Genomic DNA, 19,636 nt, shown 5'->3' with positions numbered 1-19,636 from the left:
GAAGTCAGAATTACTCAGATATTTCTCCTTTGGATTAAGATTTTCCTGGATTTTATCACGTCTAATGAGGAATGATTTCATCAAACAATGAGAAACAAGAAACTGAGCTGGTGTCTTCTGGGAACATGTGGTCAGAGTCAAGCTCAGCATGGCCCTGATTGAACTGATTTAGGAATTATGTCTGATGATCTCTAGACCTGAATCAGAATGGCTTAGATTGGAAGGGATCTTAAAGACCATCCAATTCCAACCCCTCCACCATGAACTGGTTGCCACCCACCAGATCGGGCTGCACAGGACCCCATCCAACCTGGCCTTGAATGAGGATGAACTGGAAGTATTTTGGTGGAACTGCTCTTATCTGCTTTCCCAAAGCAAAGAAAGGTGGGTAATGCGTGGCCAGTGCATAGAACACCAGGTGAGGTCTTACCACAATCTGGTGCTGTACTGACCTCAGATAAATCCATTTCATCTTTCATCCCACTCTAGTGTATTTAGGCAATCACCTTTCTGAGATAGCTAGGGAAATCTGTCCCAGCACAGCATGATGGTCTTTGCTTGGGAATGATCAACTCTGAAGACAACACAACTGGGAAACTGGGGGAAAAATATGATTTTCCCTCAAGAATATATGGCAAATAGGAATGGTGATGGGAAACGCTACCTTGAGCTTAAATGCCCTGTAAAAATGAACTTGGCATTATAATGATATAATTATCATTAAGTGGGTGTGATCTGCTGTAGGGAGAATCCCTTTATGGAGTGTCCGAGGCGCTTTACAATGGAGAATTTCTTGGTACTGCAGTGGACTGTGTCAGCACCAAGTGTCACTTTGCCATCCATCTCTTCTAATCCCTAACCCCAGTTCACCCACACTGCCCATTGCCAGCCCTTTGAGTTTATTAACATTCAAGCTCAAGACAGGACACCACTCAGTTCTTTATTGTTTCATCTAAGCAACAGACTTTCTGAGCACTCGATTTTCCCATGTCCAGCAGCTACGGCAAAGCAATAGACTTCAAATAAAGAAAACAACAATTAAAGATTTTTCTTGAGCAAAATCCTGAGGTTTGAAGCCAGGTTTCATGTTTCTCAATTCTTCATTTCAAATCACCAGACCTGACAGTGCTGGAGTTTGTCTCAGCTGTAGGATTTAATTCCCAATTCCCCCAGCCTCAAACTGGCATTTTCCTTTACTGAAGCCAACACGGAGATGACAAAGGCCCACAGAGGGGAATGGAAAAATGAACAAAATGGAAAATTAAACAAAAGCTTTCAGCTGAGCAACTTCCCTTACCCAGAGCTATAAAAATGAACGGTGCAGAGACCTTGGGGAACAGACCCTGCCAGCAGAATGCACATGGCTGCAACACCGCTGCCAGCTTCAGAGAGAAAATCATAACCCACATGAAGGGGTTTTCCCAAGGTTTTCCCACAAAGCATTTGGTACAGCTGAGTCCAGAGCACAAATTTCCTCTGATCTCCCCTTGGCAGAGTGGTCATGACCTGATGGAATCCCAGACTCCCAATCTCAACAACATGTTGGTGTCAATGGATGGGGCTGAGCAATCTTTTGTTATTGGTATGGGCCATGTGATGTGTTTCAAAGCCCCAGCATTACACAAAGTAAACACCTGTTGGGGCCTTTTTATCCCAAACTTGTTAGGAAACACAGCTTGGGACCTGCTATGGGTCACACCTAGGGTGAGGTGTGTGTTGAAGCCAGCCACAACATGAGTCCTCTGTGACTCATGAACTCAAGGTCCCCATCCCTTTGTCTAAATATTGCCACAGAACCACAACAAGAAGCACTCTCCCATTCCTTTCTCCAGTATCACAACTCAAATGGAGCCCAGCCACCTTTGGGCCATTAAACTCAACCATCAGGAATCTCCACTCATCCTACAACAGATGAATACAGCTTCTCTGCTCCCCAGACTGTGGGGTTCTGCCTTCTTTGTTCTGCTTTGTCACATTTCAAGGGTTTGTTAGCTCCAGTCTCCTGCAGCAGCTGGTGCTGAGCCAGGACCAGCGCCTCAAACCAACTCCCACAGTCTCCCAAACTGGGACCTGAGTTTACAGCACGGGGCCAATGAGCCCTTGGTGCTGTCTTGTCCTGCTCATGGAATCATAGAATCATTAAGGTTGGAAAAGACCTCCAAGATCATCCAGTCTTACTGTCAGTGCAACACCACCATGCCTACTCATAGAATCATTAAGGTTGGAAAAGACCTCCAAGATTATCTTGTCCTACTGTCAGCTCAACACCACCATGCCCACAAACCACATCTCAGTACCTTGGAGTGATGGGTGTGTGTCCTACACATCCAAAATCTGGATATGGGAGGTGTCTGGGTATAGGACCCACTCCTGTAAAAACGATGCTTAAGGATATGGTTTAGAAGGCATGGATGATAGGCAAAATGGTTGGACTGGATGACCTTAGAGGTCTTTTCCAACCCAAATTATTCTACGATTCTATGAATACAGGTCAGGAAAAAGAGCAGAGGGGAGTTCTGAAGTCAGACCTCAAAAGCAATGGGGCTATAAGGGGTGGTTCTGTGTGGAGCCATGAGACTTGATGATCCTTGGTGGGTCCCTTCCAACTTCGGATATTCTGATTCCATGATAAGGGATTTGAGGATTTTACCCAGGGGATGTAAAACCAGCTTCAAATACACACATTCCCTTTTTTCTTTTGAGGGGTCACTCCAGAATTAAGTTCACAAAAGAATAAAGGAAGGGGGGGGGGGGGGGGGATGGTTGGAGGGGGCGGAGGGGGTCTATCAGCTCAGGAGTCGCCCAGCGGAGCTCAAGTCCTGCCTCCTTCCTCCTCCTTCTCCTCCTCCTCCTCCTCCCAGATGTTCCCTTGTGTGCAGCCATCTGTTGAGCTCCCTCCTCCCTCCTCCTGCGGGGAAGGGGGCAGCCCGCCTGCCCGGCCAGCTGCACGCCTCGGCGGCGGAGTAGGAGGAGGAGGAGGAGGAGGAGGAGGGAGGAAGGATCCTCCCGTCCCCCAGGCTGTGCTGCTGCCGGCTCCCCGCCGTGGGAACCGGCGCTGCGTGCCCGTAGGAGTGGGAACAGACCCCGGTCCCGGTGAGTGCCTTCCTCATCCTCTCTCCACGCAGTGCTGCGGGGTAGGGGGAGGATCAGCCATCCCAAATTCTCTATTATTATTAAGGGTGGGGGGGGGATGGAGGGAGTTAGGAGGGCTGAGCCGCCCCGGGGAGGTGGAGATGTGCTGAGCGAGGGAGAGGGGAGATCGATAAGGGTTGTCCCTTCCCCCACCCGGAGCGTCTCCGAGTGGGGAAACTTTTTGCAGTGCATTGAAGGCTTATTATTTTTTGCCACTCGTGGGATCTCGGCGACGAGGCGGTGCGGGGTCACATCTGCTCCAAAAAGCGGAGTGGGGATGGGGGCTGGAGGGGAGTGAAGCCACAGAGCTTTTAGGTTGGAGGCAAAGCACTTTTTCCCCACTGCGGCCATCCCTTATGGGGGAGGTCGGGGTGTAGGACCCATCCCAAGCCCCGCTCTCTTTCCTCCCTTCTCCTCCCTCCGTGCAATGGTGGCTGCGGAGCACTCGGAATTGCCACGGCTGCAAAGTAATCCGAGCAGCAGCTGGAGGCTGCGCACCGCCTCCCGTGCCCGGCTTCAGCGCTTCGGTTTCACACTGGGCTCCCTGTCTCCCCTCCTCTTCCCCGCTTTCTTTCCCCTCCCAGCACGGAGAGAAGGGTTTTTGTTTTTGGTTTTTTTTTTTCATCTTAATTTCTTTATTTTTTTCTTTATTTTTTTGGCTGCGTTCTTAAGCTTTAGAGGCTCGCAGGAGCCGCACAAAGGTAAGGGGAGAATGAAATGGGGGGCGGGGGGAAAGGGATGGCAAAGCTCAGAGGATGGGTGAGGAGGATGAAGAGGGTGCTGGAGAGATACGAGCACGGCAAAGCTCCCGCCTGGGAATTTCCCATGGCTCTTGAGTGGATTAAGCTGGAGGGGAAGGTGTGTTTGGGGAGGGGGCAGGGAAAGGAAGCAGCCTTGGGTTTTGTGTGGTGATGTGGATCTGTTGGCAAAAAAAAAAAAAAGAAAAAGAAAAAAGAGAAGGAAAAAAGAAAGGAAAAAAGGGGAAAAAAATAAGAAGGAAAATATGAATGGAAAAAAAGAAAGGAAGAAGAAGGGGGTTGGAAATGTAAGAAAAAAGGAAAGAAAAAGGGAAAAAGAAAGAAAGGGGGAATAGAGAAAGAAAGAAGCAAAGGAAGAAAGGGGAAAAAATGAAGAAGAAAGAAAGAAGGAAATAATGGGGGGGAGGAGGGGGAAAGCAAGGATAGGAAAGAAAGGAAAAGAAAGTGGGGAAAAGAAAGAAGGAAAGGAAGAAGAAAGAAAAAGCAACTGCTGGTTGTGACTTTTGAAACAGGAGGTCAGAAAGCACGGGGCTCCCCTGATAACGCACACACCCTGTAAACTTTTCAGCAGCACCATGGAAACTTCATATTAATGCTGCAGTCATTAAGAGACACAGAGGCCAGCAGATTTATTAGTGCGGCCGACCACAACACATGTCAGCCCTCCCGAAACAAAGAGCTCTGTCAGCTCTGCTGCTCTGTTTGGGATGGGTGGGAAGCCCCAGGATGGAGAGAGGGGTTCAGGTCATGGGGAAGTGGCATTGACTCCGTTAACTGGTGTTCCCCTTTGTGGTCAGCAGAACCCTGATGCAATTTGTTGGCAGTGAAGGTATTTGGAGCCTGGGGAGGTACATGGTTGGATGAGATGGAACCATGGTTGGTTGGGAAGATGATCTTAAGAGGTCTTTTCCAGTCTTTATGATTCTGTGGTTAGTTGGATGGGATTATCTTAAGGGTTTCTCCATCTTAATGATTCTATGGTTAGTTGGATGGGGCTATGTTAGGGGTCTTCTCCAATCTTTATGATTCTATGGTTAATTGGATGGGATTATCTTAAAGGTCCTTCTCCATCCTTAATGATTCTATGATTCTACAGTTAGTTGGATGGGGTTATGTTAGGTGCCTTCTCCATCCTTAATGATTCTATTATTAATTAGATGGGATTGTCTTAGGGTCCTTCTCCATCCATAGTGAGTCTATGACTCTATGATTAGTTGGATGGGGTTATCTTAGGGGTCTTCTCAATCCTTTTAGAGTCTATGATTGGTTGGACAAGGTGATCTTAGAGATCTCCAACCCTAAGGGTTCTATGATTGGTTGAATGAGATGATCTTAGAGATCTTTTCCAACCTGAACGGCTTTACGATTCTATGAGCTGAGCTGTTGGTGTTGGTCATGGCAGCTCCGAGACAGAGGATTTCCCCGGGTGCCTGCCATGATAAATCAGCTGCCGTCAGCCTGAATGAGAGCATTCACTGAAGTTACAGTAGGAAACTTGTCTCTCGTGGACACTGTGCCATTGCTCTGCAGAAAGCAGCCGGTGCCCATTGCCGGCATCGCGCTGAAATATCACATTGATCGCCGCTGCCGAGCTCGTCTGGAGGCACGCGGGGTTTGATTGCAGTGCTATGTGAGCACGGGCAGTGCAGAAAGGGAAGCTTAGAGAGACGCCATGGCAATGCTTTAAGGGTACATCCCCAGGAGGATTGACAGCGTTAAACTTGGCTGGCTGCTCCTACAGCCCTGCGGTGCCAAAGCAAAGTGAGTCGGCAGCCAATGTCACTCTGCACTGGGGCAGCTCTTGGTCCCTTTATAACCCCTGGGAGGCAGTGCCAGACCTGGGAGGCTGTGGGACGGGAGGTGCTTGTTCACACGTGGGTTATAAACAGCGCTGAGCAGTGTCTGTTCTCCCTATCCCCGTTGTTGCAGAGGCAGTGGGTGCGCAGGGTGGGTGCTGCCGGAGACACATGGTGGTGAATGAATGGGAGCAGCTTGCATGCAGGGAGCGACTGCAAAGTGCCTGGAGGGAGGAAGGATGTGACATCCCAGGGGAGCATGATTTCTGATAGCAAAGTACAGCAGGGAAGACTGCAAGGTCCGAGCAAGGGGTTGTGCTGCATCCTTATTTTTTCAGACTGTATGCGAGGAAATATAACAGCATTGGAAGGCTGGGAGCAAAAAGCTGCGAAACAAACAAAACGTATAAAATTGATTAATTTTCTTCTCTTCTCTTTTCTTTTCTTTTTTTTGGGGGACATAGGAAGAAGCATCCAGCACTGACCCAGTGCTGCAGCGACAGCAGCGTGTGCCACCCAACCCGGTGCGAGACGGAGCCAACAGAAGGAGGTAAGGCACTATGAGGCACTGCCTTCCTGAGGTTCAGACTTTTCCCTCTGTCCCTAACTGCTTTTTCTCCTCTTTCACTCTCTTCTCCCTCCTCCCCCTTTCCCCAAGCAGAGGCTGAAGGGGGGGATATAAGACAAGAGGCATCCTTGTCCACAGCCCTTCCGACCCTATAGCACCAATACAGTGGGGCTGGAGCAGGCAGCAGCCACAGCACTCACAGCCTGGAATAGCTTCAAAAGAAACTTCCGAGCAGTGAGATGTTGGGGGCCGGGAGGAGATAAAGGCTGGCTCGAGCAAGCCCTTTCTTGTATGAAAACTTGGCACCTGGACCCAGCGAGATGAATGTATGGCAGGCTCTGAGCCATTCATTCTTGGCCGAGGAAGCCTTGGGATTTTTGTTCGTATTGCAATGTATTTTTTACTTCTTTTAATTTCCTGGAAGCTGCTGCTGTTGCTTCTCGGAGGATTCGAGACTCTCAGCAGGGAGAGGAGGGGTGGGGGGATGCATTCCCTGAGAATCTCAAAGACTGCAGGGGATTATCCCAACCTGGCCGCCGCTGCAGCACGGGACATTCCTGAGTTGCATTAACCAGGCTCCAAAGGGAGCGAGCTGGAAAAAAGCACTTTATCATGCCTGCAGCCTAGCAGAGGGCCATGTGCTGTGTGTAACAGCTGAGTGCTGGCAACTGTGGGGCTTCTCTTTCTTCCCCATTCCTTCCCTCGTGATTCTTTTTTGCTGTCTGTGATGCTGACTCCTCACCTTCCTCTGCTCCGTGCCTGGTTGTGATGCGAGGGAGAGGGGAACAGACCCATCTTTAAGGGGGGAGGAAAAGTGCAGCTGGAGGAAACGTGGTTCCCACTGCTGGGACCAAAGTGTGGGTCCTCTTGGGGTCAGGAGACAGCCATGTGCCTTGGAGATTAAGGGCTCTGATTCCTCCCCATCAGGGCTGCTGATGATTCCTAAGGGTTTTTTTTTCTGAGGTGTGCTGAGGGGGAAAGAAATAAGACTCTTTATTTGACTTTGAATGTGAGATCACCAGGAAAATTTCAGACTTAGAGGCAAAGCCCTGCTAGGGTGGATGGGCCTGCAATGTAATTCCTTACACCCATTATATCTGAAACTCTCCTAATGGAGCAGGATGCATTCCTAGCCCCAGTCACCTCTGAATAGGGACATCTGTAGCTAGATCTATGGTTATGGGATTGCAGGATCATGCAGGAGCTCTGAACATGGCTCATGCTTTGGGGGAGCATTGCTGTTCTGAACTGTCCCCGAATATCCCACTGGGATGTCTCTATCTCTGGTGTCTACAACACAGTGTATGACAGCTGCCACCTGCATTGGAGGATAAAATGGAGCAAGGAGCCAGCACCATGCTGGCCATAGAATAACAGAATCATTAAGGCTATAAAAGAAAACTAAGATCATCTACTCCATCAACCCATGCCCACTAAGCTATGGCCGACCATACAGGGACAGAAGTATGGGGCTGCTGTAGTTTGAGAATTCTGGGCCTTACTCTGCTGTTGAGCAAAACTGAGTCAAATTAGGCTGGGACTTGGTTTAATTCAGGGTTAAGTGGTAAATGGTAGTGGTTTTGTGTATCCTGGGTGACAGGTCAGGTCTGTGACATGACAAAAGCATCAGCACACTGGTGTTGGGCAGGAACTTCCCCGTGAGCAGAGGAATTTCATTTTGGGGTTTGAGTGGTGGATTTGAGGCTTGTCGTGCTTCCTCCTTGTTCACCTCTCAATATTAGGACCAACCACTGTCACCTTTCTCTCCAAAACACCATCCAAGAGGAACTAGAAGAGAGATTTAGGTTTGATAGGAGGAAATTTCTTACTCAGAGGATGGTGAAGCCCTTGCGCAGGTTGCCCAGAGAAGCTGTGGGTGCCCCATCCCTGGAGGTATTTAAGACTAGTTTGGATGGGGCTTTGGGCATCTGGTTTATGGGAGGTATCCCTGCCCATGGCAGGGGTTGGTACTGGATAGGCTTTGAGGTCAACCCAAACTCCTTCAACCCAAACTGTTCTGTGATTTCTGTGATCACTAAGGAAGTCAAGGAGCATCTGAGATAGGAACCACAGTGGGGACAATGCCTTGCTCGTATAGCCTTTGTTAGCTTTACCCAGAACCCCCTTTCCACCCCCAAGTCCCTTCCCAAATCTTATAGGGCAGAGAGAATATCTCAAGTGCTTCACTGGGGTGGAGGCAGCCCCTGAAGCTCCCAGCAATGCTCTGCTGGGCAGCCCCCATGCTGAGCATCCCATTGTTCACAGTGGTCACGTTGCAAGAATTATTGGCACTGGGGAATGCCGGGAGGGGAAGGAGCCTGGAGCTTCCAGCTGTGCTGTTTGCAAAAATGACGGCCAGGATTGTATTTATTATCTCCTTGGTGGAGGGTCTGCAGCTGCACAATGACAGCCACAGGCAGCAAAGAAGCCTGGAGATTATTGTGAGGGGGAGGCGGGGGGGAGACAGCCACAAAAACAAATTATAAGCCCGCAAAGAAGCTCTGAGCCAGGACAGCACCATAGGACACCCAGTGTAACTCTGCCTCTCTGATTTGCCCTCCCTTATCGACATCCCAAAAGGGAGGGCTGTGAGGAGAAGGGACGTTGGGATTTGCTGCCTTTTGGAGAGCTAAAGCATAGGATCCTTTTAAAATCCATCTATTGGAACTAGAGGCTCTGCCCCTGCATCCTACTGGGGCAGATTTATTTTCCCTATGATTTTCATGTCATTTTGGCTTGCATTTGAATAGCCAACTTGTAGCTTCAAAGAGAAAGAGAAGGAAAACCTTCATAGTCACGTGGTGCAGGGTGAGCTATTTGTGTCTAACCAGGAAGCAGCAGCATCACCCTGGGAGATGTTACCTTCCTGTGCTATCCCACCTCTCCCACCCATTTGGCTCATCCCTTCCAGAGGGGCCCATCCATGTCTATGTCCTTTCCATCCACTCAGTTCATCCCCTCGAGAGGAACCTATCCATATCCATCTCTCTTCCATCCATCCAGTTTCTTTCCACAGGAGCCCATCCATTCCCATCTCCTTTCCATCCACTCAGCTCATCCCTTCCAGAAGAACCCATCCATGTCCATCACGGTCCTTTTGCAACCATCACACCAGGGTTGTTGAAAGCAAACCGCATCAGGTGTGCATGATATGTCCAAAAAACTCTAGGAACAGTAAAAAGCAAGAAGTGTAGGAGGCTTCCTCTCTCCATGCTGCACATCTTAATGTTTCTCAGTGGTTCGATGCATGGTATTCATCCTACAATCCTCTTGAATTATATCATGTCTCTGGGAGTTGGAGTGGGTGAAGCTGGGACTCAGATGCTATGCCAAATGGCTGCTCTGTCTGCTTGGTTGTGCCGAAATAGCTCCTCTCATTCTGATGTGATCACCCACAGGGGTAATGCTGGAGCTGGAGAAGACCCTGAGCTCCTGCATCCCTCTTGGTCATCTGCTTTGACTGTGTTGGGAATCAGTTCTGATGGTGATGCTCCCAACTTCCATGTTCCACACTGAAAATGCTCCCAGAAGCCACATGGACCTGGTTTAGGTGTCAGGTTGATGTGATGTGTTGGTGGTTGGACCAGATGATCTCAGAGGTCTTTTCCAACCTTAGTGATCCTATGATTCTGTGCTGTGGTTAGGAGGTGATGGTGAGACGATTCTCTTGCATTAGAACTGCCTCCTCCAGGCACAAGCAGAGCTCAGTGTGAGGCTGGTGAACAAAATCAATTTCAAAATCCACAGGAGACCGTTTCCCCCCACCACAAGAAACAGTTATAACCTGAGAGCAGGAACCAGCCGTATTTTGGCAGCAGATGTAACTCAGCTGGAACTCACCCTATGGGCTGGCAAACCTGCCTACACAGGTTTCCTTTTGTTTGAGCCAAAAATACCCCTCTACACACCTTGATTTTCCTCCTAGGACAGTGCTGGGGGGATTGCATAAGTGGAATAAACTGTTAGTTGTTTAAGCACTCAGATGAGAAATCACCCTTAGCTTCTTGCAGAGCAGATGGGATTTGTGATACGAACATTTGGAGCAAAGATTATTTTAAAAGGGCTCTCAATTTCTGTTGTAAAGAAAGGAGGATTATTATTAGTTAATTTAAAAAAGAAATACTGCAGGGGCTGCTTGAGCAGAGCAAAGGACATCATTTGACCCAATGGCAACAAACCCATGATGTGATGCTGCTGTAGGGATTGGAGGTGCTGGGCTCCCTGTTGACCATTTTCAGTGTGGGTATTTCCACCTCCAGTTTGGTGCCTATTGCATGTAATTCCCACATAACCTGCTAATGAGGATTCCCAATATCACTCGGGTAATTACTTGCTAACAACTCCCCTTTGGTTTTGGAGCTCCTGACGGAATGCAGAGGAGATGGTTTCACATCCATTATTAGAAGTCATCTCATAGATAATGTGTTGGCCCTGCATTTAATTCTGACTTTCTGAAGATACCAGAAAGGTGGAGGAAAAAGCATTCATAGAATCATCATTCATCATCCTTGGGATGACTTCAGCTCCTCTTCACACCATGGAATGATAAGGGTCAATGATGCCACCTCAACAGCTCAATGCCCCCAGCCCAGCGCTGGCGTTGGAAAAATAGGGTGAAGGATAAGGAGAAGATGGGGCTGCACACTCCTTTCTTCTTTTCTTATTTTTGGCATGGCTCTGCTATTTTATTGCACTACACTTTAATAAACCACCTCTGATAATTTGTCATCCAAAGGTGGCTAGAGGGGCAGATCCTGACTGAGCAAGCCATCAAATCAAATTGAATTAGGAAATGCCAAGAAACAAACCCTCATCCTTCTGTCACCAGCACCTATGGAAACTCCAATAAACTCCCCCAGACCTATCCATTGGAATTCAGGATCTAACCTAACCAACAGGTACTTTGGTTCTCATTAGGTCTCCTCTCCCTACACCCAAACACTGAGTGCAAAGCCGACATCCTAAACTAGCTAATGAAATAAGATACAGATAGTTCAGGAAATCTTGCTCCTATTTAAACCAAAAATGATTGAATTATAGAAGCACTGGGGTTGGAAAAGACAACAGATGATCTAGTCCAACCATGAGCTCCTCCATAAGGAAGCACTGGTTGGTTTAATAAGCTTTATAGAGGGGACTAAATATATCTCTTGGTTGTATTCACACGGGGAACCCTTCTTTAGCAAAGAGCAAAAGCCAGAACGACCTTTACTTTCAACGGATTCATAAAAAAAACCAAACAAACTTCTCAGCAGCAATTTCTTTATCACAGGAGGAGTGTGCGTTCATGAGTCAAGGGATTAATGGTCTTTTGTAGTCTGGTTTGAACCAGTTTTTTCTGCTCACTGTGATGTTTGGAATCCAACTGTAGTTGCGGCTGTTGTGTCATTTGGTCTTAGTGTGCCAGAGTCCACACTGGAGATCCGCAGCTGTTGCTGGTGCAGAGCCCTACCCGATGATCGTTCTTCTTTTATGTAACGAATAAGGAGAATGTTTTGTTTTAAAGTCCATCCCAGTTGCATCTCAGAGCCTCCCAAGCATTTAGAGACAAAGAGCAAACTTTATGCCTTCCCTTCCTTTCCCTTCCCTTCCCTTCCCTTCCCTTCCCTTCCCTTCCCTTCCCTCCTTGGCCCTTGAACACCTCCAGGGACAATGACTCTGCTGAAAGTCTACCCAACTTGTCTGCCATGCTTTAAACACATAGGAATTCATGTCATGTTTGATTTGTTTGTGAGCTACTGTTGAGAAGTCCTCCCCATTCCTGTAATCCTGGTTGGTCCATGTGCTTCAGGTTTGGAGGATGCAGCCAGGAATAGGGTGGGAAGTAGAACCCCAAGGATCATTCCACTCCATCTTGGTCAAGGGGGAGATGAGGTGTCTCCAAGTATATGTTTAGTCCTTAGCAGATTTTACCCCCCTTCATCTGATTCCCAATGAAGGGATGAGACCTTGATCAATGGGCTTCTGACCAAGGTGGGATGTGACAGCAGTTCCCACCTGGGTAAGAAGGATTTTTTGGGGGTGAATTTAGACTGGATGCTAGGAAGAATTTATTCACAGGAAGCCAGGTCAGGCATTGTAATGGGCTGCTCAGAGAGGTGGTGAAGTCTCCATCCTTGGAGGTATTTAATAAATATATGGATGTGGTACATGGCGATTTGGTTTAGTGGTGATCTTGGTGGGGATGGGCTAATGGTTAGACTAGATGATACTAAGGATGTTTCCCGACATAAGTGACTCTATGATTCTATGAGGTGACAGAGTCTCAGCTATGGATCACTGGACAAGTGAGAAAAGTCCTTAAGAAAACACAGAAGGAGGAAAGCAAGTGCAGTGAAAAGTGTGAATTTGCAACAGTGCCACAACAGGGCTTTCCTCTATCCCACTCCCCCAGATTGGGTTTCCTTTGCAATCTAGTTTTAAAGTCAGAGAGACTTTTAAGGTTTTTTGGCAGGGAAATCTCGCAGTGAGGCTTTCTCCTGGTTCTTGCTAAGTGATGGTGCAGGAGATGAGCAAACCTGCAGATGTGGGGAGCTGGGATTTGGGGCAAAAGACTGACACCCTGCAGGGAGCTTGCTCTGACCTTGTCTCTGTTACCCACCACTGGGAACTCCTTGGGGAGTGGGGTTGACTCAGGATATTTGCCATGAAGAAAGGACAAGATAGATATAAAGAGCCCTGGGGAGTGATGCTCCATCCCAAAGAGCTCCTGGGAGCTCTCAGGATGCAGAAATACTCTCACAGCATGACAGCCATAGAAATGAAGATGTCATTGAAGAGAACAGGGTAAAACCAGTCCTAGGGTTGGTCGCTTTCTCCTGGTGTCTTTCCCCCACATCCTCAGTAACTGTCCCAGGCAATGGGCCCAAGGCTCCTGTCATTGCCTCCGGGTGAATGTCCCCAGTGCTGCAGGAAGACAACTCATCTCCCTTTCACAAGGGGATACCTTGGCCTCCTGCCTTTATCAACAGAGCAGCTCGTAGGCAGGCATCCAAAGGCAATTGGATGTGGTTTCAAATACACGCTGTACGCAGATGAACTGTAAATGCCTGTGGCATGTTTCTTTCCCCATTTCAAAGAGCTGGATCGATTGCTCCATGCAGCAATAAAGCATGCCCATACCTGACTAAGCTCTTTGCTGATTATCTGGCAATATACAGAACACTTTTTCTTGGTCTAGAAGGTGACCGGCTCCTTTATTTCTCTTATCTTTTATCAGAGCTATTGGCCAAGTGGCTTGTTAGTCTATGAATGCTTCTAATCACTCCATAAGGGAGTTTTTAACTAGTAGTAATAGATTACATCTCACCAGTCTCACACTGAGGTGTCTTTGGAGCTTCTTGGGGTCTGATCCAGTGCCCCCAGAGACAATGAATGAGATGCCAGCAGGAACAAAACTGGTGTTTCAAAGTTGAAGTTAGGAGGCACTATCCAGGTTGAGATATCAAGTGGGAACAGCTAATTAATGGGATCTGGGAGAAGAGATACCAATAATATTTTAAGAGATTTAAAAAAAAGAGATATCACTAAGCCTCTCACCACTAATAGCGGGGTGACACTAAGGCAGATGCTTCTCTGTAGATGAAACATTTAACACTGAGGCTTTTTCAGTTTCCAGTGATGAAGGATTGCAAAATGGAGCAACGGTTTGCCTGTGTAGAACCAGAGTGGGGGTTGACATCAATGTCATTAAGAAAGAGTTATCTGGAAATGCATCTGCAGAAGTATCCACTGTATCCCCTCTGCTTACACATGTTTTTTCTCAAGAAACACTTAAGATGGGCTCATCTTACTGGTTTTCTGTTGTTTCTACAGAATAATGTACCCCGGAGGATTGTGTCTTGGCCTTTAGCAATGCTTTGGTTGCAAGCATTTTGGACAGAGTCCCAAACCCTTCCCTCTGGTCACAGAGGAAGTGGGAGTTACTCCTAGACAAGTTGTATCAGTGATCAGAACAATATTTTGGCCAGGCATTTTCCCTTTTGCATTTCTTTTGCGCATTGCAAGGCACACGCAGCCATCACACAAGACTTCAGCTGGAACAAAGGAGGACAGCCCTCTATGCTGACCTGCAGGATCACTTACATGATCCTATTTACCCTCCCCAGAGATGCAGAGCAAAAGCTTTTTTGGCTGGCTTTGGAAGTCACACAGCTGCAGTTGCCCATGGTTGTGCAGAGTTGCTGCCAGAATATGATCAGAAAAGGGCCAGCAGAGGTGGGAGGTACAGATGAGCTCTCTTCCTCCCCTGGCTGCAGTGATGGAGAGAGATAAATGTCTCAGGTGGTGGTGGTTCAAAATCAGAGGGGTGGAGAGATCTCCTCACTTGCTAGCATCATTAATCAGAAAGAATGCTTAATTAGCAAAGACTCCAGAGTCTGTGTGTGAAATAAATTGGCTCTCTCCAGTCAGTGCCTTTGAGAGAGGCCGGGCCCATCACAGCTTATTCTGGGGGTAGATCAAGTTGTCCTTGGTTCCCATGGTAGGCGAAGAGCCAAATGGCCACCGTCTGTTCTGCCTGCCATCACCCAGAAGGGGTTGGCTTGAGATACATGACATAAAGCAATGAGTCTGTCTGCTGAAACACATCTAAATTTGTGTCTGAAGTCAAAGTGAGGGAGACATTCAGCCCACTGGCAATGGGCAGCCTTCTAGCAGTTCACAGAATGATAGAATATGCCAAATTGGAAGAGACCCATAAGGATTATCTAGTCCAGCTCCTGGTCATCAAGTACAGCTCTTGGAAGCTGAACTCTTGAATATCTTCTAAAATTCCTACTGGGGACTGTAACACGAGAAATATGGTGTTTAGGACATCCTTGTTATTTGCTTATAGTTAGTTAATACTTTAGCAGAATGCTTGTTCTGTCCCATTGGAAAGACAGAGAAGAATGAGTAGCTCAAAATGTTGCACAGCTTCAGTAAAGTAAGGCAGTTAAATCTAATTTTTGTCATCTTGTTTTCCAGGTCAACGATGCAGTTCTTATCCTGGTTCAACCTGCTGCTTCTCCTTCCGTGTTTCAGTACCACCAAAACCTGTTTTCCTGGCTGCCACTGTGAAGTGGAAAGCTTTGGTCTCTTTGACAGCTTTAGCCTGACCAAGGTAGACTGCAGCGGAATAGGCTCACACATTGTTCCTGTCCCAATCCCACTGGATACTTCCTACTTGGATTTGTCCTCAAACAAACTGGAAACAATCAATGAATCAATGCTCACCGGGCCTGGATACACCACCCTGGTGAGCCTTGACCTGAGCTACAATAAAATTGCCAAGATTTCCTCCACAACCTTCTCCAGGCTTCGCTACCTGGAGTCTTTGGATCTGAGTCATAACTCTCTGGAAGTCCTTCCAGAGGACTGCTTCTCCAGTTCTCCTTTGGGTGACATAGATTTGAGCAGTAACAAGCTTTTGGATATAGCGATGGAAGTTTTTGCTTCAAAGGGTCAAGGAAAACCCTTGAATGTGGATCTATCCAATAACATGCTCAGCAAAATTACAAGGAACCATGAAAAGAGCATCCCCAACATCCAGAACTTAAATCTTTCTGGAAACAGGCTCACGTCTGTGCCAAACCTCCAAGGCATTCCTCTTCGATACTTAAATCTCGATGGCAACCCGCTGGCCAAGATTGAGAAAGGAGACTTCAAGGGGCTGAAAGGTTTGATTCATTTATCTCTCAGCAGCCTCCATGACTTTAGAGAGTTATCTCCTTACAGTTTCAAGGAATTACCAGCCCTCCAAGTTCTGGATTTATCCAACAATCCCAACCTAAGGTCATTGACTGCTGAAGTTATCTTTGGCCTGAACTCTATACAAGAGCTCAACCTCTCTGGGACCGGTGTGTCCTCCTTGCCAAAGACTGTGCTGAAATACCTACCTTCTCTCAAAAGCATCACCTTGAGGAAGAACATACAGTGTTTTAAGACCATCAAAGAAGGACAGTACCACCGACAAATAGGGCTGACCAAAAAAGAGGTCCTCAGCTGTCACGACAGCCATGGAGCCGTAGCAGCAGCACCTTATGTTTTGTGATTAAAGAAAAAGAAAGGGATGGGGAAGTTGGAGTGGGAGGGTGGTGGGGGCGGCAGGGAGGGGGGGCCATGAGGTTTGCACAGGTGTTGGACTGGGCTGGATTGCAGCGTGCCTTTTGTAAAACTGTCAATAATTTATATATTTGTATATGCCAATACTTGATTGTTTGTGGGTTTTATATACTTGCAAATCCTCACTCGCAGGCCCCAGATTCTACCTGGTGTGTTTGGGGGCTGCATAGCTCAAGAACAGTGCTGATGGACACTGAGGACCAAGCTGGGTCTTGGGGCAGAAGAGCTGCTGTGGTGCAAAACTCCACACCCCAGACCAGTCTGCAGGTGCAAAGATAGGCCTCTCCAAAGTGCACCCCAAAACCTGCCAAATCCATAGCTGTTGGCTTCCAAACCCATTCTTCATCCCTGTTTTTAATTATTATTCCCCAAGAAGTGCCTTCTGGATGTTGCCTTCATTAGCAGCACCCTGTTCCTTGTCATGCACTTTCAGTCTGAAGAAACATTTCCAGACAAACCTGAACGCAGTGTGCTCCTAATGTTCTGGGTTTTGCATGATATTTGCATTGATGTGCAATGAACACTGAGTAAGTAGGGAGTTTTCCATTCTTTTCTTCCTATTTTCCCATCTCGATCCTTTGTATCTCAGATTACTTTAGGACCAGCCTTGGCGATCTCCCATCTTTTTGATGTTGGCGAGACATTGACACATTGCAAAGAAGGAGAAGCATCTCACTTTTGCTTCCATCAAGCAAATTAATTGAGAGACCACATAGCCAAGCTTTAAAAGAAAAAAAATAATTCCCTCCTTCCTTTCTGGGTGAACTTGGAAGAAAGCTTTGACAATAGTTTTCATCTCAATGACCTTAACCAGCCAAGATGCAGAGGACTCCAGAGCAAACTGTCTCCAGGCTGATGTTCCCCAGCTGAACTCAACATCTGCAGCTCAGCTGGGAGGCAACTTCCAGAACATGCCAGGGGAAGCATTAGCCTGCAACCTTGGAGCAATTTGCTTATCATGGGAAGGATCTTGAGCTGTATTTTCATTCTAGTCTCATGGCTTTTCTTTGTCCTTGGAGCTTTATGTATTTTTCCTCCACTCTGAAATGCTGGCAAGGCAAAGGGGAGCTCCCCTCATCCTACTTCTTCTCCAGGCCAGGAGAAAGTGGACAAAGGCAGCACAATGCTTTACATGAAGTTTTCATCCTCCTCATAGGAGCTCCACCAATGGAGATATCCATCCCAGATCTGCCATGCTCTGTCCTGGGGATGGGAGGGTATATTGTGGATGGTGATCCTGCACGGACTGGTCCGTGGCTTGTTCTCCACACCCAGCCTTGCATCAGGAGAACTTTAACGTTTTTGAAACAGGTTGAGAGAATCACAGAATCATAGGAAATCCTGAGGGCCTGTAAGGATCATCAAGTCTGACTCCTGGCTTCACGCACTATGACCCAAAAATAAGACCATATGACTTAGAGTGTCACTTCTTGAACTATGGCAAGCTTGGTGCTGTGACCACTTCCCTGGGGAGCCTGCTGCAGTCCCCAAACAACCTCCCAGCAAAGAACCTTTTTCTGATACCTAACCTGAATCTCCCCCAAAGGAGGAAGTCCATGAGATATAAACCCTGTCCACAGTCCTCCTTGGGAGTGTTGGGAGGGGCTCAAACTTCATCTTCACACCCCCAAAGGTCTTCAGAAATGGAAAGCATGTTGCCCAAAGCATTTGTCTCCAGCGATGGTAGAAACCTGCTGAGCCTGTACAAGCCAGCCACTGCCAGGGGGCTCACCCCAGATTCAACGCCTTACTTTGGATATTTCAATCCCTCTCATGTGCTTACACCCGTCTCCTTTTTGATGGTGGGCCGTAAGATAGGATTTTAACCCTTTTTGTTAGTGTTGGGGGCTTTGCCTCTCTGTTGAGCCTTTGGAAGGTTCAACCAGCCCTCACATTGATGAGAAACACAGTGGTTTTCTTAAAAAGGCAGTGGGAATGCCTGCAGGCAGATTGAGGTCTGGAGGAGAACAGCAGCCAATTGCAGTGCAAGGAGGGGGCAGTTTGGGAAAAAGGAGGTGGTTTTTTAGTGGATCTTGCCTTTTTAAGAGAATTCTTTTCTGCTGGCAGAAAATAAAATGTAATTTAAGAAAAAGAATTGTTTAATGTTATAAGTCTGTATGTAGATGCAAGGTTACAGGGATCATATACTGTTAGATTCACCGGCTTTGCACCACTGTGGTAAATGTAAAACCCAATGTGACAATCCAGTTGAAGACTGCAATATTTCCTGGTGTAATCTCACACTAGCTGATAGCTGAACAAGTCTTAGCAAAAGCTGGCAAATACCATCGCTGTATTAGTTTGTTTTTTACAGAACCTCGGCAGCATTGTAAGACTTTGTGGTTACTCACAATATAATAAAGTGATTTGGAGATGAACAAATGTGGATTTATTGTTTTAGTGATGGGAGGGTGTTAGCTGTTTTTGGATCCAAAGTACAATGCTGTGTGTTGTTGCCATTCCTCTATGGCTTCTTCTTTTGCCATGCTCAGCCTTACAAGATATATGGGTGTTGCATTTCCAAACTGCTGTGCTTGTCTCATTGGGCTGTTCATTAGTAAAAAAGCTGCTGGGATCTCTCCTGCCACAGGACAGGGCTGAGAGGTCTATTCTGCCATCCTGGTCTGCAGTGCAAGGACACGGTCCCCAAAGTGATGGGTCTGAATCCATCTATCAGATGGATTCTCCAAATTACTTGTGAATGCCTCAGCAGCACTGTGTTGCACTTTGTGTACTCCTCCACCCTATCTTAGCTTCCTCTCATTTTGCTGGTTATTTGAATTACTTAAATAGCCTATCTGAAGTCTTTTACGTTGGAACAGGTATGTGAACCCCACCTGCAGCAGGATGCCCTATGCTGTTTATGGATCTCTCTCCACCACAGGACTAAGACAACAAAAACACAGCACCCACAGAAGAAGAAAAGGCACAAGTTGACTTCAGGCTTGGAAAATCATACCATGATAGAATCATTTGAGTTGAAAGGGACCCTTAAAGGCCTTTTGGTCCAGCTCCCTTCCAATGAACAGGGACACCCACAGCTCCATCAGATGCTCAGAGCCCCATCCAGTTTGTCACTGTCTCCAGGGACAGAACATCCACCACCTCTCTGGGCATACTGTTCCAATGCTTCACTACCCTTATGGTAAAAAAACTTTCCTTATATCCAGTGTAATAAAATCTGAGGAGCTTACTTCCTGAAGCTGCCACCAGCTTGACATCAAGGAATCATAAACTAAACTCCAATACCAGATGTCACCCAAGGCTCCCAGACCAGG

The 19,636-nt window shown here is 47.3% G+C and overlaps 1 protein-coding gene across 4 annotated transcripts; it reads left to right on the top strand.

Moving 5' to 3' along the window:
- Positions 1-2,846: 2,846 nt before the first annotated feature.
- Positions 2,847-18,736, top strand: TSKU (tsukushi, small leucine rich proteoglycan). 4 transcript variants are annotated; one of them, XM_015852488.2, is made up of 4 exons: positions 2,847-3,093; positions 3,805-3,833; positions 6,151-6,236; positions 15,222-18,736. In XM_015852488.2, exons 1-4 carry the CDS (start codon positions 2,862-2,864, stop codon positions 16,285-16,287), a joined length of 1,413 nt encoding a protein of 470 aa, XP_015707974.1. In that variant the 5' UTR covers positions 2,847-2,861; the 3' UTR covers positions 16,288-18,736. The 4 variants fall into 4 exon arrangements, with proteins under 4 accessions (XP_015707974.1, XP_015707976.1, XP_015707975.1 ...); XM_015852490.1 differs by lacking the exon at positions 3,805-3,833 and having other exon boundaries at positions 2,982-3,093; XM_015852489.2 differs by lacking the exons at positions 2,847-3,093; positions 3,805-3,833 and adding an exon at positions 4,334-5,837.
- Positions 18,737-19,636: the final 900 nt, after the last annotated feature.

This window comes from Coturnix japonica, chromosome 1 (genome assembly GCF_001577835.2).
Source record: "Coturnix japonica isolate 7356 chromosome 1, Coturnix japonica 2.1, whole genome shotgun sequence".
Lineage (NCBI taxonomy): Eukaryota > Metazoa > Chordata > Aves > Galliformes > Phasianidae > Coturnix > Coturnix japonica.
The sequence above is the reverse complement of the archived record's forward strand: the minus strand, read 5'-3'. Positions and strand labels throughout refer to the sequence as shown.

Excerpts from the sequence above, each read along its gene's own strand:
- TSKU (XM_015852488.2), top strand. The coding sequence starts at position 2,862 with ATGTTCCCTTGTGTGCAGCCATCTGTTGAGCTCCCTCCTCCCTCCTCC. Across the intron at positions 3,834-6,150 it reads CTCGCAGGAGCCGCACAAAG|GAAGAAGCATCCAGCACTGA; the intron begins GTAAGGGGAGAA and ends TGGGGGACATAG. Across the intron at positions 6,237-15,221 it reads GACGGAGCCAACAGAAGGAG|GTCAACGATGCAGTTCTTAT; the intron begins GTAAGGCACTAT and ends CTTGTTTTCCAG.